This window comes from Dicentrarchus labrax, unplaced genomic scaffold (genome assembly GCF_905237075.1).
Source record: "Dicentrarchus labrax unplaced genomic scaffold, dlabrax2021, whole genome shotgun sequence".
NCBI classification, from domain to species: Eukaryota; Metazoa; Chordata; class Actinopteri; family Moronidae; genus Dicentrarchus; species Dicentrarchus labrax.
Window position 1 is genome coordinate 21,708,416 of NW_026136721.1, and position 15,882 is coordinate 21,724,297.

General features: G+C 41.1%; 1 protein-coding gene across 34 annotated transcripts in view; it reads right to left on the reverse strand.

Annotated features, from left to right (window-relative positions):
* The window catches only part of ptprdb (protein tyrosine phosphatase receptor type Db), a 145,344-nt gene that overhangs the window by 23,061 nt on the left and 106,401 nt on the right, over positions 1-15,882 (reverse strand). For 9 of the 34 annotated variants that reach the window (XM_051385236.1, XM_051385258.1, XM_051385233.1 and 6 more), the window contains 19 exons: positions 15,326-15,436; positions 14,212-14,223; positions 13,419-13,688; positions 12,748-12,857; positions 12,093-12,290; positions 11,607-11,732; positions 11,307-11,454; positions 11,028-11,173; positions 10,634-10,778; positions 9,433-9,735; positions 8,055-8,248; positions 7,270-7,296; positions 6,519-6,636; positions 5,591-6,178; positions 5,078-5,172; positions 4,284-4,540; positions 2,945-3,038; positions 980-1,204; positions 733-893 (listed from right to left, as the gene is read on the reverse strand). In XM_051385236.1, coding sequence (XP_051241196.1) covers positions 733-893; positions 980-1,204; positions 2,945-3,038; positions 4,284-4,540; positions 5,078-5,172; positions 5,591-6,178; positions 6,519-6,636; positions 7,270-7,296; positions 8,055-8,248; positions 9,433-9,735; positions 10,634-10,778; positions 11,028-11,173; positions 11,307-11,454; positions 11,607-11,732; positions 12,093-12,290; positions 12,748-12,857; positions 13,419-13,688; positions 14,212-14,223; positions 15,326-15,436 — 3,328 coding nt within the window. The remainder of the gene's footprint in view (positions 1-732; positions 894-979; positions 1,205-2,944; positions 3,039-4,283; positions 4,541-5,077; positions 5,173-5,590; positions 6,179-6,518; positions 6,637-7,269; positions 7,297-8,054; positions 8,249-9,432; positions 9,736-10,633; positions 10,779-11,027; positions 11,174-11,306; positions 11,455-11,606; positions 11,733-12,092; positions 12,291-12,747; positions 12,858-13,418; positions 13,689-14,211; positions 14,224-15,325; positions 15,437-15,882) is intronic. The other 25 variants (XM_051385251.1, XM_051385253.1, XM_051385237.1 and 22 more) reach the window with 8 other exon arrangements.

Here is a 15,882-nt window from a genome sequence, read left to right on the forward strand (position 1 = left end):
AGGTTAATCATTTTGCAATGCTACATCCGTTGCAGCAATTATTCATGTGCATTCACAAATCTCTAGCCAGAAGAACAGATTATCATGAATAATGCTAATGTCTGATAATGTTATCTTCCCCTATCTGTTATGTTAGCTTTGCTCCCTGTATATAGATTTTAAGAAGAGATTACAGAAAACATACATGAGGAAAAAGATACTGCATGAGGTGAAAGACAATTAACATACTTTTTCAGACGCTTAGTGCCCGATTGCCAAAATTTGTGTTAAAATTCATACTCCTTGAAGTCAGAAGAATAACTAAGACAATCAAATCTGAACACAAAGATGTGACACATGTATGGTCAGATCTGGTCTAGTGTGGACTTAAACTTCTTTATAATATAATTATCTCAAAATCCATAAATCCGCTTTGAAATTATAGAAAAAAAGATGTTCCTTTTAACTTTTAATGTACATTGCAAACAGGAAGATAGGTAGATAATTTCGTCTGAGAGGGGGCCACAATCAAAACACAGAGGAGCAACAAGCCAAATTAGAAATGAAAACAAGTGAATCCCTATAGAGTATCTGTTGCCCTTTGTAACTGCCTTAGTAATTACTTTTCTTTATCTTATATTCACCAAAACTCTTAATCTTTCACCTTGTCTCTTTTTAATTTCATTCCTCTTTCTCTCACTCATCCAATACTTTATTAAACCATTTTTACTGGATCCATCATGCTGCCCTTACCTCTTGAAGAGGAGAATGGCGATGACAATGCAGACGATGAAGATGACTGCCAGCACGGGCCCCACCACCCACAAGAGACCCTCCTCCTCATCGACAATTGGCTGAGGATCCACATCCGATGAGGTCACGGGATCAGAATAAGGGCTAGTGGCGTACATAGTCTGAAGGAAGAGACACAAATTAGCTGAGATAAGTTAGACAAAACTTTATTGAGATGGTTGAACTCTGTGTTTGTGTTTCTACTCACATTTTCCGAGAGGTCTAGCAGCGCAAGCACAAAGAAAACATATTCCTGTCCGTTCTGCAGAGGACGGTTGCGGAAGTCACCATAGTTTCGTCCGTCACCCAACGTGAACTCCATGGGGAGGGTCTTAAAGTGAGCAGTGACGTAGGCCCTGGGATCTGATTGGCCAGCTTGTCTGCGGATGCGGAGGGCACGACTGACACTGGTCCTGTTGATCTCTTTCAGGAGCTGAAAGGGAAGTAAACAGAGGATGTGTAAACAGGAGTTAAACAGAGGAGAGGGAGGTGATAAAGTATTGAAACAACGCTACAAGAGTTTGACAGAAAAGATTAGAAATGATAGAAAATGGGGAGAATAACAGGCATGAAGTTCATCTAACAGTGTAACATCAGAGGTCACAGTGCAACTCAGTTTAATTTCTCTGATACAGTAAAAGAAATGTTGTCATCTTTCTGCTATTGTAACATATTTTCCTAAAAAAAGAGATGTTCTGAATATTTGTAGATTGTATTCCTCCTTCCTGATAAAAAGCCTTGGAAAAGAAGGGCAGTTTGGGCAGTTTTACTCTACACAAAAACCCTCATCAGTGGAGGAACAATGAGCTGTATAGAGCATTATCACCTAAGCACAAATGTCTTCATCATCAACTGAACTGCTACCACATTCACAGTGGAAACCATAAAAAACTCTATTGAAACTAATCTCACACACATGAATGTGCTTTCAGAACAGAGTAATGAGGTGATAAAGTCTTTAGAATTAGGCAGGAAGTGGAATTAGATGGGAAATGTTATGTGAAAGTATTGTTTGGACCGAACAGACAATGGATGGCCAGGTCGTCTACCTTCACATAATAAGATACAAATAGGCTGTCCGATACCACAGAGGTGAAAAAACACTGGCAGTAGACTCAGCACTATTCTTTGTTTCTGTGACTTGAAAATTCAGTTCAATACAAAATACATTATCCATCAAGGGTCAATTTGAAGCGAGCAATTATGCAAACAGAAGTACACATAAAAACTATCAAAAAACTCAAATATGACAATATTATAAAGAGTTGAAATACACAAGGATTAATAGCAGTGGCCGGTCCATAGCTGTAACATGATGACATCCAGATGAGTTTTTTATACGGTGGCTGTTCATAAGTCTAATGGCTTCTGGAATAAAAGCAAACTTCCTTTGTTTGAAATACAGGCAATCTAAAAGCCATTCCTGATGGCATTAGCTTAAAGTAGTTATAGAGGACGTGTGTGGGGTCCTTGATAATCTTATATGCTTTTTTAGTTTAGGTAGGCAAGTTCAGGCGCTGCTGACCCTTTTTCACAATGACATTGTATTTTCACTAAATCTCAATCTGTCATCACAGTATTTGTATTTGTTGGAAGACTGCCTATGAGTTTTTTTTTTTTATTTTTTTTTATTTTTTGGGGGCTTTTATTGCCGTTAATCGGTAGTGACAGCTTGTAGAGTGACAGCAAAGGGCGGAGAGAGAAAGGGGATGACACACAGCAAAGGTCCATAGGTCAGAGTCGAACCTATGGTTGCTGCAGCAAAGACTCATCCTTGGTACATGGGGGTGCCAGCTCTAACAGGTGAGCTATCGCGGCGCACCTGTCTATGTGTTTTGGTGAGATTATCATTTCTTCAGTTTTGGATATATTTAAAGCTTAAAAAAAGATCTGGTACACCTGTCTACTGGTTCTTACATTATGGGTTATTTATCTGAATAACTGAGAAGAGACATAATAATGCTATCATCAACTACAATGCTCATCATCATCATAAAAAAGGACACAACCCCACTGTGAAATATTCAACAGTGATCATGGCCATCACCTTGACCATCACCATTAGATGATTACATTAGATTACATTACAATAAGCTCTTAATTAGGGCTATATATTATATTAGATATTATATATTAAGCTATTTATTGGTATAATCAATCATCAATGTCTCACCTCATCCAAGTTCATCTGGTCTGGCTCCTCCCAGGGGTTCAGGAACTTCCCTGCTCTCTGCTTCTTCAGCGGCACCACCACCACGTAGTAACCCCTGGAACACAGCATGCATTGAGTTAAGCTACTATAAACTATAAATCATTTTTTAAATATTTCAGTCCCTGGAGAAAAATGAGAACTGCTAAGCTAACCAGCAGCTGGTGGCAGCTTCATATTTACCACATACAGGTGGTGTTTTTTTTTTGTGGCCTTTTTATTACCTTTATTTGATAGGGACAGCCGAAGATAGACAGGAAATTGGGGTAGAGAGAGTGGGGATGACACCCAGCAAAGGGCCACAGGTTGGATTCGAACCCTGGGCTGCAAGGACTCAGCCTCAGTACATGGGTCACCAGCTCTACCGACTGAGCTAACCAGGCGCCACCCACAGGTGGTATTGATCTTATCATCTAACTCTGAAAAGTTAATAATGATATTTTCTAAAATGTCAAACTATTCCTTTAGTGTTCTACTTTATGGAGTAATGTATGATAAATAGAGTATACTGTTGCAGCAGCAGCTGTGACCCGGCAAATGTAACCAGCGTGGTTGTTTTCGGAACAGAGGGCAATGTCTGAAGCCACGTGTGAAACAAAAACACATTTCACTGGAGAAGGGGAATTTTTCAGAAGCAGTCAGACCATAAACGATGAGGGCACAGACACCGAAATCATCTATGGGTCCTCAATAGATGACTCACTCCAGCGCTCCATGCTTCCACTTGAGCATACACTACTATGCTGAGTGATATAATAGAAAGTAGGTTATGTCAAATGTGAGAAAATGATATGTGCTTAAATCTGGCGCTTTTTCAGTTCACAGGGAACTAAAATTGGAAAGACTCTTGTGTTTGGTAGTCAGAGAAAGAGCTAAATGCTCTTTGGGACTCAAAAAAACCCAAACGTGTTCTAATGTGACAGGGGTAAACTATAGTAAAATGACTGTGAAAACATAGGAGTAGCTGTGGAGTGATTTAGGACGTGCTTTAACGCTGAATGACTGTTTACACTTAAAGCAGATGAGATTATCACCTTCGTGCTTTCATTTGGCCTGTTGTGGGAGTTCTCAGACTTGCTTCGCTGCCAAGTCAGAGAAATCCCTCCTGATAGACCAATAAATGAAAAGCAGCAGCAAGAGGAAGAAGGAGAATTACCTCACAGGGTCTGTAGAACAATTCATTTGAAAACAACCTAATTGGAACAAATTCTGCACAGGTTACTGTTAGAAATACTCATATCTAGCCATTACATGAAACCCAATCCTTCACTCACACTCTGCTTTACTCATCCATGATCACTACCTGACTTTGGCTGTGGTCTGCACAGTTGGTAGCTGCACAGTCACCATGCCGTCTGCATTGGTCTTTCCCACCACAAACGGTTTGGTTTTAAGGATATCTGGGGCGGTGGTGGCGGTGACGCGGTGCTGTAGACCTCCGGCGCTGTTGGCCCGGTTGGTGAGCAGAAAGGAGTACTGGGTGTCTGGCTCCAAGCCAGTGATCAGCTTCTGGGTCTGCTTCCCGTCCACTTCCACAGACTGGCCCTTTCCATACAGGATCTGGACACAGGACGTGTTCAATTGCATATGATACGGTAAAACACACAACGCAGCACATATTGTAAGTTCTCAAGTAGTGCCCAATGCCTTTATTTGCCTCAACACAAAGAACCAGGAATTTATTTCACAGAGGATATTATATTTTAATTTTAATTACTTTAAATTTATTAGTATTTTTGATTTTCATTTAGTGCAATGTTTTCGCCTGTTGTCTTTGCTGTTGCATGCACTTCCTCTATCTGTTTTACATTAAAAGCCTTCCAGCAGCTCAAGAGGCATTATATGACTGCAAGGCTTTATTAATTATCAAACAGGAAGTGTTGAAATTAATTAACAGCAACGGGCAATGAATGAATTGTCGGAAATAATATAATACATGATGCTGAATTTACAGTCACTGTAGAACAGAAAACTATTCCCCCCCTTTTCCCCATCCTTTATTTGCATCCTGCTTTTATTTGGTTTTACATCAATTGAGACCTGGTCTTTTTAAAATAGGATTTTTATTTAACTACTTTTAAATTTATAATTACTTACCGTAAATGGCTGGGCAGGGTTTTTGTCTCGGATCTCCCAGGACAGCAGGACAGAGTTCTTCATGGCAGCCTTTACTCTGAAGTTGGTGGCAAAAACTAAGGCACAAAAAAAACACAAAAAAAAAACAACAAATAAACTTGAATATTATTCCGGCCCCATTTATTTCTCTACAGAAACAAAATAATATCCTTACCTGTGTATCATTCTATAGTATGAGTCTCAAGCTAGATATCTGCTCTGATCAACACACAGTGAGTGTGACTGGACAGGGATACTCGACCAAGACCCAAGACTCTTACCTTGCTTTGGGAATAGGACGGTGGGTCTAAGACTACAGTGACAAGACAACGAAAAAGGACACTTAGGATGTTGTCACCAGATGTTGTGTGTCTGAGTGTTTGTGTGCATGCGGGACTTGGTGTGCACCATATATGCACAAATGTGCGGTTAGGAAGCGTATGTTGCATCCTGAGCGATGAGGATGGGTTGTTAGGAGGTGAGTGTGAGTCCTACCTTGGTCTAGCCGCTGCGTCCTAAACTGGACACTGGGACCGTACGGCCCAGGGCCGACAGCTGTGAACGCGCACAACCTGACATCATACATAGTATCAGCATTCAGACCCTCCAACAATGCGCTGGACCCTGGAGTGGGCACAACAACTTCTGAGGCGTTCCCTCGACTGTTTATATCCTTGTACAGCACTGAGTACTTCACAATTTTCCCATTTTGCTCAATAAGTGGGACTGATTTCCACGCCACCCGGAGGGAGGTGGCAGAAGCTTCTTCTAAGAAAACATTTTCTGGGTATCCACTTGGGGCGTCTTCTGGAGTAGTCATCTCCTTTACAGCCTCCTCCCCATAGCCCATTTTGTTACGGGCAGAGAGTCTGAACACATAGTTAGCTCCCTTGTGGATGTCTTGGGCGGTGTAGCGGTTCTCTTTGGTGGGGAACTCCACCACCGTAAAGGGAAGGACGTCGATGCGGCCGAAGGTGAGGCGGTACCCCAGAAGCGGGGTGGGTGGGTTTGGCAATGGGTACCACTGAAGCAGAGCAGTACCTGAATCAGTGGCACTCACCATCAGTTTGGGCTTCTCAGGCACTAGAAAGAGGAAAATGGGGAAAGCAAGATAGAAAGAGGGAGACAGAGAGACAGAGAGAGAGAGAGAGAGAGAGAATGATGAAAAGATAATTAGAGGATAATTGCAAAGCACATTATTCATTGCCTCCAGCAAAACTGCAAAATATGATTAATATGGTACCAAATGATGGCTTCTTGCTCGCAAAGCAAGGTGTGACAGACTGAGACATAAACCAATTCAATGATTTAATGGTCTCTAATGATCATTAGCGATGCTTTAGTCTCAAAGATCATTACCAGTTATGTGTGCTTGTGTTTGCTTTTGTAGCTCTGTGCCTTTTCTGTCTGTGTGCACACTTACATGGCAGGGCAGAGCAGACAGTAACCGGTTTGCTGCGAGCACCATCACCCTTGGCGGTGTAAGCCCCCACTGATACAGAGTAGGAAGTGTCTGCCATCAGGTCTCCAAGAACCACCTCCTGCACAACAATAAAATACACTGTTAGCTACTTATGTGTGCCCTCAGGACAATGAGCAGGGCTTTAATTTAATAAGAACAACTGGGTCAAAGTCAGTCACAAAGGTACCAGAGTGACCAAAGATACAATTCTTTGTTTTTTGTCTGACAGTGTACCAGTACAGATAGTTACTCAGCTCTTTTCTACACCAACAATACTTTTCTCCAGCCAGGATACGTATTCTCAACAAAACTCGGAATTCAAAACAACTTTATCACATTATCTCAACACAAAATGTCATTTAACTATGCAGACAATCAAAACTCATTTAGATTTGCCTCCATCTAAACACTTATAACACAATATTTTCTTAATTTCTTGGCCTGCCGAAGGCATAAATAATCATAATATTTTGTCAATACCCTCAAATGACTCACACCATCAGTTATCTATGTGTTTTCCCCAGAGTCCTTTATTAGAAATCCTGGAGAACACAGAATGCAGGAATGAAAAAGGGACCTCGTGCTGGGTTTTAAGCCCTCGCTCTGGTCTTAGGAGATTTTAAAGCTACAATCTCATAAGTATGACTCATCTACTCTCTGCTCTTTGTTGTTATTACTATTAAATAATAGGATTAAAGCAGGGTTTACTCACATATTCAGCTGAGTCATCATATTCCCACTGAACGTTGGAACAGTAAAGAGAAAAGGGAGAGAAAATTCTGTTTTTAATATGATATGCAGTAATGCAGATATGCAGTAATTGGCAGATAAAAATACATTTAGGTCTATTATTTATCTGAAATTTAATAATGTTAAAAAAATAATATATATATGTATCACGTGAAGGCCATATTCTATTTATTTCAAAGTAATAGTTTGACATAATGGGAAATATTCTTAGTTGTTTGTTTTTACTTGAGTTAGATGAGAAGATAGATACCACTTGGACTGGACCAATGTCTGCCTTTTCCAATCTTTATGCTAAGCTAAGCTAACCATCTCTTGACTGTAGCTTATACTTAACGGGAGAGTGCTATTGGATCTTCTCATCTAACATCCTGCAAGAATTGGGATCATTCGTAAATATTCTTAATACAGTCAGGTGTCACAGAGGAAGTTGATACAGACGCTGTAACAGATTTCTGGATTGTGCAGTAGAACAGACGACGAATAGGAAAACAAAATCTGGCAAAATGTTTATCTTATTGACAGTAACAGATCATCAAATGCTCTTGCTTATAGAATATATTCAGATAAATGGATGTGTTGGGGGAGATCATTATTTCTTCATGGCTTTAGTGAAACTATGAACTTTATGTAATAATTTACAATAAATATTATTGTATTATAGCAATGGTGCTTTTATTAGCCATTCATAAAATAGTTCCTGACAGTTCACTTGATCACAAAGTGTTAGAGAGTATATGTTAGTGTTACCTGAGAGTCCTCTATGAGGATGTCCTTGATGAAGGGCTGACCCTGAGGTTCTCCGTAGTTCATCCTCACATAGTGGACTTGGTAGCCCCGGATCTGACCATGCTGCCGTTCTGGCGCTGGTGCTCGCCATTTCACCCTAACGGCCGAGGCGTTCACAGTCTCTGCCTCCACCCCTCGCGGAGGACCACTTGGAACTAAAAATGCATTTTGGGATAGAGGTCAAGGGTCACAGATGATGGGCACTCAAACCTCTCAAGTTAAGGCCTTCACTTTAGTGAAACAAGTTTTTTATCTAATCAAAAATATATTGGTTTCAGGGGCAGATAAAAAAACACACCCAAAAGCTGAAAAAATGTAAAAATACAACCCCAAAAATACAACTCCAAAAAGTCTAAAACTGCTCTGATGTCTGGGAAAAAGTCAAAATAGTAAAAAATGAGAGTGCTTGAGGAAAAACATGGAGGAAAAAAGCAGTGGAGGATAAGAAGCAAATGCAGAGAAAGATAAGAATGGCAGATAGAAAAGGATTTGTTGCCATGGGCAGATAAACAGTGGCAAGCCGTCAAAGAGAAAATACTGTTATCAAGAAAAACCTCTCTCGTACTGCCAAAAACTACAAAAAAATATATACAGTATAATACTGAAAGGGAAAAAAACCCACTCCAGCCACCTCTTGCTATCTGGCCCACGCATAAGTACTCCAAAGAAAGCTGAAGTCAGAAAAATGTATGGGATGTTAAGCATTAATATCAAAAATATTGCTGATAATATTACAAATGACTCTAGTCACAATGAAATACGTTGCTGAAAGTTAGCTTGAACATATGCAAATGAAGTACTGGAGAGGAGTTGGAAGGGCAGTGAGAGAAGCCAAGGTGTGGGAAGGCCAAGGTACAGCTACAGCCAAAGGGTTTGTTTTGGTTCTGTTAGAGAGGAATATAGTGGGAAATCCCAACCATCCCTTTTCCCAAAAAACAAAAAATAAAGAAAATGGGGGATTTTAGAAGAAGGGGAAAGTGCGGAAAAAAGATGCTGGTAAAAAAGAGGATAAAAATGGCTTCTTAAGAAAAAAGGGTTGCTGTTTACAAGAGAAAGCAGTGGTGAGGGAGTATAGCAGGAGGAGATTTCCGGAGGTTTCTGGTAGTAGGAATAAAGGAGAGGTTTTTTTTCAAAACTGGAGGGTCTGACAGTGGTTCTTAAATGCATCATCATCCGTTTAGATTGCAGCTCAAGGATAGACAAAATGCTGTTACTGGCCAGTGGAAGAAACTTGTTAGTTTAGGGTGCTTTGAGCACATTACTGCTATGTTAGTGAGGTAGCCATTGTTAGTGGGATGGACCATCCTAATACAGGCAGGGGGTTTGTTTGGGAACATACCATCTTCCTCGGTGCGGATAAGCAGCTGTAAACTTTCAGGTCCATCCCCAGCCTCCGTCTGCGCCCGTATCGTTATGCCATACTCAGTCCATTTCTCTAGATTTTCCAGGAGATACGGAGAACTTTCCGGAAGAATTCCATCTATTCTTTTAGTCCTCTTGTTGCCCTCAGTTGTGGAATACTGGATGGAGTATCCCGTAATGACGCCATTCTGAAACTCCAGAGGAGGTGGAGCCCAACTTACCAGGATGCTGGTAGAACTGGGACTGGTGCATGTGATGTCCTGGGGAGGTGCTGAAGGAACTGATTGGCCAGTTTTTGAGGAAGCACAGTAGGGGTTGTTTGGGTAAATGTTATTTGGTCGTGTGGTGCGAGTTGTTATTGGTGGGTGGAGAGGTGAGGAAGTGAGGTTTGCCGTGAAGGAATGGGGATGAAATTGAGCAGACGAGAGACAGAGAACAAAAGACAAAGAAACATAAAATGAAAACAAAACACTGGAGAACAGAAGCTTTTACGAAAAATGATCCTGTGACTAGAAAGCAAGATGGCTGAACAAAGATACTGAATGATGGGCGTAAACTTCTGTTTGGTAGAAATGTTCGATAAATGAAAACGAGTGAATGACTTAAAAGAGATGCAACACAAAAACACTGACTAGAGCTTCAACACACAAACATACCTGCCCATAACTTACTTGTCCTTACAGCCTACCCAAGCCTCTGTGATCCAAGATGGAGTTCATCGCTATCTACAAACCTCTGGCTTCTTACCTTGTTTTTAACTGATTCTCTTACAGACCTCAGATTGGTAGCCAACAAATTAAGTAATGTTTCTTTTCTATTATTCATAAGTTGTTTTGTGCTATATATGCTGAAAATACCATTCGTGGAGTTAAATTCTGAGAATTGTAAACTAGCTATTTAATGATGATGATAATGATTTGTTGAAATACCAAATCTGAGGTCAGTTATGGTCTGGATTCATGATGGCCCCTTTTTGACAATGCAAAAAAGCAACAACTGTCAAATGTCTTATCAAATACTGTTAGTCACATACAAATTATGATGGTCAGATTCATTTCCACTTCATGGTTCGGTTTTTGTGTCAGTTTTCATTTTTGCATTGTCAAAATAGAAACCTCTCTCTCTCTCAAACACACTCACACGCGTTCACACACAGCAGTATTTCTGGTTGGACCTACGCGTTTGTGGCGTGTCGATGGATACTTCGTTGGTATACGCCCCAATTCCATGCTTGCTCCTGGCAGCCAACTGGAAGGTGTAGGTGGAGAAAGGCTTGAGGTTCTTCAACAGGTAGGAGGTAGTAGGCTCAAAGCTCACTTTCTTCTGAAAGGACATGAAGACAACGAGACAGTGGAAGATTGGAAGGTTGTGAGAAAAACAAAACAAAAGAAAAGTGTTCAAAAAGAACATCCCTTAAAAGACTTATATAGAAATCACTTTTAATGTGAATTAATTAGTCTGGCAAACAGAATATTATAATATCTGATAAAATAAAAAACACAAATTTAACAAGATAAGATAAAATAATTTAACCAAATAAAGTAGTTAATATCTATAAACCAAAATCCTTACCTCCTCTGTGTCGTCAGCCCGTCGGTAGACCAGTTCATATCCTGTGATCTGGTTGTCGGGACCACCCTGGGGTGGGGCCACCCAGGACAACAGGATACTGGTCTCAGACTTGGCCTCACCCTTAAATTCAGAAGGTTGGGATGGTACTGCAGAGTTGAGGAAAAACAGGATTAGCAAAACAAAGTTAAGATATTATTTTATTCATTAACAAGGTATATCTGTGAAATACGTGCCCACAAGCATGTACACGACATTCCTCTCCTGCCCCCCGTCTCTTACCTCCAGTCTTTGCTATAATCTGCAGGTCCTGGGACAGGGGTCCGTCTCCCACAGAGGTGAAGGCCAATACTCTGATATAATAAGTCTTGTTAGGAGTCAACCCCTGGATGGTTATGAAGTTGGCGCTGCGCACCATCTGCTTCTCCCACTGCACAACACAAGCACAGAACACAATGCATGAATGCAAATAGACACACAGATGCCCACTCATGTATTAGACACATGCAGACAAGTTAACAGTCATCTGTGATTAATAAAAGTAACTACAAAATGAAACCAAGCACACACAGTTACACACACCTGGTTGACTGGCAGTGTGTTGTCTGAGGTGTAGTACACTCTGTAGCCCACCACCTGTCCATTAGGTTCCTCTGGTTCATCCCAGTGGATGATTGCTGTTGTGGTGCTCAGCATACGACCTCTGACCTGCAGGGCAAATAGGATGAACTTTGGTAACACTGCGTTGGGATAAAATGTACTGTAATTTCACAAGTTTAGTAGAAAAAGTTGGGTTAGTTCTTTGTGAACTAAAGGCTGAAAGCAATATTTATGTCACACACTTTAATGTGAGACAGAACCTGTGCTACATAACTACCAAGCTTGAGGTGTAGTTATTCTAAGAGAAACAGTAATAATAGATTGAAAGTGCAGCTAAGCATTAAAATCAAATTGTTTTTCATACAGGATCAGAATTGCATCCTTGAATATCACATTTTTACTTCCAAATGATGGATGCAATATCGCTGTAAAAATGACATTTCATGCATTGTCTTGTCAAACCCTGACCTGTCGAGGAGGCGAGGAGGGGGCCTGCTCGGCTGTGCGTGCCTCCACGACCTCGCTGGAGGGGCCCTGGCCAATCGTGTTAACAGCGGCCACCCGAAAGTCATAGTGGGAGTACGGGCTGAGGCCGCCCACACTGTAGCGCGTTGTAGCGATGCCATCAATCTCTTTATAGGGGTCTTCTGACCCTTTGGCACGGTGCTGGTAGAGGAAGAATACAATGATTTAAAGCTACAAAAGTATATATATCAATACATAGAAGTCTTGTGATACAACTAACACCTTGCTTCTATTAACCAACCATAAGATTTATGCCAAAACATACAGAATGAATACAGAATATCTAATTTAGGTGTCCTGCTTTGTGTAAGTATTCTGTCATGTCTTCAGTGCAGCAATTTGTATTTCATTCTTAACATTTCAATTCATTACTACTTGTGGGCAGATATACTCATAAGACACCAGATTTAATTTGGAGCAGTTTGGAGATTTTTATCACTATCAGGAGAGACGAGGAACTTTTTTTTTTGCAGCCCTACTTACTGACTTAGGATGTTAATAACAGTTTATGTTCATATAAAAATGTAGTGCTGCTTAAGTTCTGTGTCTCAAAAAACCTGTGAGAGCATCCAGTGAAGCTTCTGAGTCTGTTACACACCTGTATAATATAGTAGGAGACGGGCTCGGGGTTGCCAGAATCCCAGGTGAGTGTAATGCTTGTTGCAGTTCTTTCCGTCACCACAGGGGTGCCAGGAGCCTTCGGCAGAGCTGAGAGAGAGAGAGGAGAGAGAGAGAGAGAGAGAGAGAGAGAGAGAGAGAGAGAGAGAGAGAGATCTTACACACTATCCCTTTACAATTAAGGAAATAATCTGATCAGCAATTTGTTATTGTTGTTGTTGATAGGTTGTAATTAATTCAAAGACTGTTTCAACACCTGTAAAACTCCTCTCTACTGACATGTTTGAATACAGACTTAATGTTATTTTCACATACAGTAATAAATAACAACTGTCCTTCTTTCCTCTTCTGAATTCTGAACATTCTGAATATATGTATATATAATTAATATAATACATTAATGTTAATATAAATATGTTCTGCATATATAAAAAACTGAGCTGAGGGAGTTACTTTGTTTGCTACTCTGAATTTACATTGCTTTTGTGATGTAAATCTTGCTCATTCCCGGAGAGAAGAAGGCTACACTGTGGTTTTGTCCTCTTAAAAATGACTCACAGGCGGCAAGGTCAAACCATCACTTCCTCTTTTAATCACACACTGTCTTTTCCTCAGCCATAAGCCTCCTCATAGACACGCTGATAAACCCACCTTTTACAATGATCTGTGCCACCGCCTCAATCACACCAAGCGTTGACATGGCGACACATGTATAGTTATTGGACTGCCGTACATCAGTCAGTTCTAGGACGTTGCGGCCGATGGGCATGTCATCCTCGGGCGTCAGGTCCTCTGCTCCTAGCATCCACTTCACGTATGGCATGGGGGAGCCCACTGCCACACAGGTGATGTTGACATTTCCCCCTGGCATTATCTCGCTGTCCGCTGGGGGGATGGAGAAACGAGGAGGGACACGACGCACTGGACGAGATAGCAATGAAAGCAGGAAGGCAGGAGAAGAGAGGTGATTAGTAATTCATGACTGTGTTGTTCAGTAAAGTACAGAACAGTGGATAACACCCAGGGTCTATACACTGATTATGTTTTTGGTTGTTTCAATGTGCTATGAGATGAAGTTTTATGGCATTCAAAGTAGACCGCAAGCATTCAGACAGTCTGGTACATCACCACTAGGACGCATGTGATATCAAAATGTTTTATTCATGGTGTTTTTAGGTGTGCTCCATTTAATATTTTATGAACTGAAACACACAAAAAAAAAACTCACAGCAAACACACATGCACTCACAGGGGGAAAAAAAGAGAAAAGACAAATGCAGGGTACAGTATATCTCAAAGGAGTAAACTGTAAAGGCAGGTTTAAACCTTCAGTGCCTCACATAAAACAGCCGAGACACACAAACACAAATGGCAGTTTAATGGAAGAAAAGAAAATACTCGGGAGAGACCCAAAAGAGCCACACACAGACGTTACTGTACCAACCTTCTCGCAGCTCTGCAGAGGGAGGTAGGACAGAGCACGGCGGGAGGAGGCAGATGGGGGGGCGGGGGTGGGGGTAGAAAAGAGAGGAAAAAAAATACCAGAGAAGAGACAGGAGACACAGAGAGAAAACAAGTTAGATAAAAGAGCGTGGCAAGGTGGCAACAGACAGAGGCAAAGCCAAAGAGAAAAAAGGAAGAAAGAAACGAGGAGAGCAAAGAGAGAAAACAGAGGCCATAGATGGCCAGTGTGTTGCTGAAAGCCTTCCTGTTTAAGGCAGCCTCCACTGCCGGCTGTCTCCATAGACCGCCTGTCAAACACTCACTGAGCAGCACTGCAAGATTTTACTGGCCCTGCAAGCACTGTTAGACGCACATCACTGACTCTGCGCTGTTCGTGTGTGTCTGTGTGTGTGTGCGCACGTGTGTTTATATATACAGTTTAGTGTAGGACACAGATGTGTGTTTAAGTGTGCGCATTCAGTCGTATGTGTGTGTTTGTTTCGAATCCCTTGGAGCAAAGTTGGAGTCAGAAAAGCATGCTACGCTGTTTAAAGCCTCTACTTATTTATTTTTTTCTCTTTTTTGGCGGGCAGACAACTGAGCAAAAGGCCACAGGAATAAAAATGTCTCCAAGATTCAAACATTTAGTGGGTATGCGTGTGTGAATCTCTATCTGTTTGTGTGTGTTGAAGGAGAAGAGAGGCGCCTGAGGAGGTGAGATGCCTGTCAGAGTTGGGGAGGAACACAAGTCTTAACCAGACAATGATTTGGTTTTTCTCTAAGGTCTAAAGGCTAAGAAGGGAGGGCAGAGAGATTAATAGCCTGAGTGAAACATTCAGTCCCGCCTTAACTGATGTAAAGGAGCTCTCATTTTAAAACCATCCTGTTTTATGGCATTACAGTAAAGAATTATAAAACACAGCGGGTTTAATAGCATCATATCACATTAACAGATAAACGCACATTACTAGTAGATGATTTCTGCGTAAAAAAACTTGTGAATGTTTTGTAGGAATAGATGTCCCACTCTGCACATCCATTATCAATGTGATTCTTAAAACTAAGTGCTCTAATTGGTTCTCACAGGACAGGTTGATTTTTTATCCCCCTCTTACCTCTGACATAGAGATTGGCTGGGGTGGAATAGCGTGTCCCATCGCTGTTGGTGGCAACACACTCATACTTCCCCTGGTCTGACTCCTCGCTCATCTCTATCTGGAGGGCACCTGGATGGATGGAGGGATGGAGAGAAGGAGTAGAAGATAGAGAGAAGAGAGAGAGAGAGAGTCACAGAAAGATAGTGAGGAAAAAAGAGCAATTATACAAAAGCAGAAGACATCAGATAATTGGGTATAGTCCATAAATACGTAGGAATAAACACAACACAGAAATGGTAAGAGCTGCATAAAGGGGGAAATGAGTCTGAGGGAGTTTTCAGCAAAAACAAGCTGAACTCTGTGTGAAGAACACAGGAATAAAAAAGGAGCCAAATCTATTGGGAGAAATTAGAAAGTTTCTACCACTGTCAGCAAGAATCTGCCCAAAACAAGGGTCAGCTTCCTGATTTAGAAATGGGTAGAAAACAAAAACAAAAAAAACCCAAAAACAAAACACTGACACAAAGTCTACAAAAACGGAGAATGTAGTCTTCATGCAAGGCAGAAACAAATAA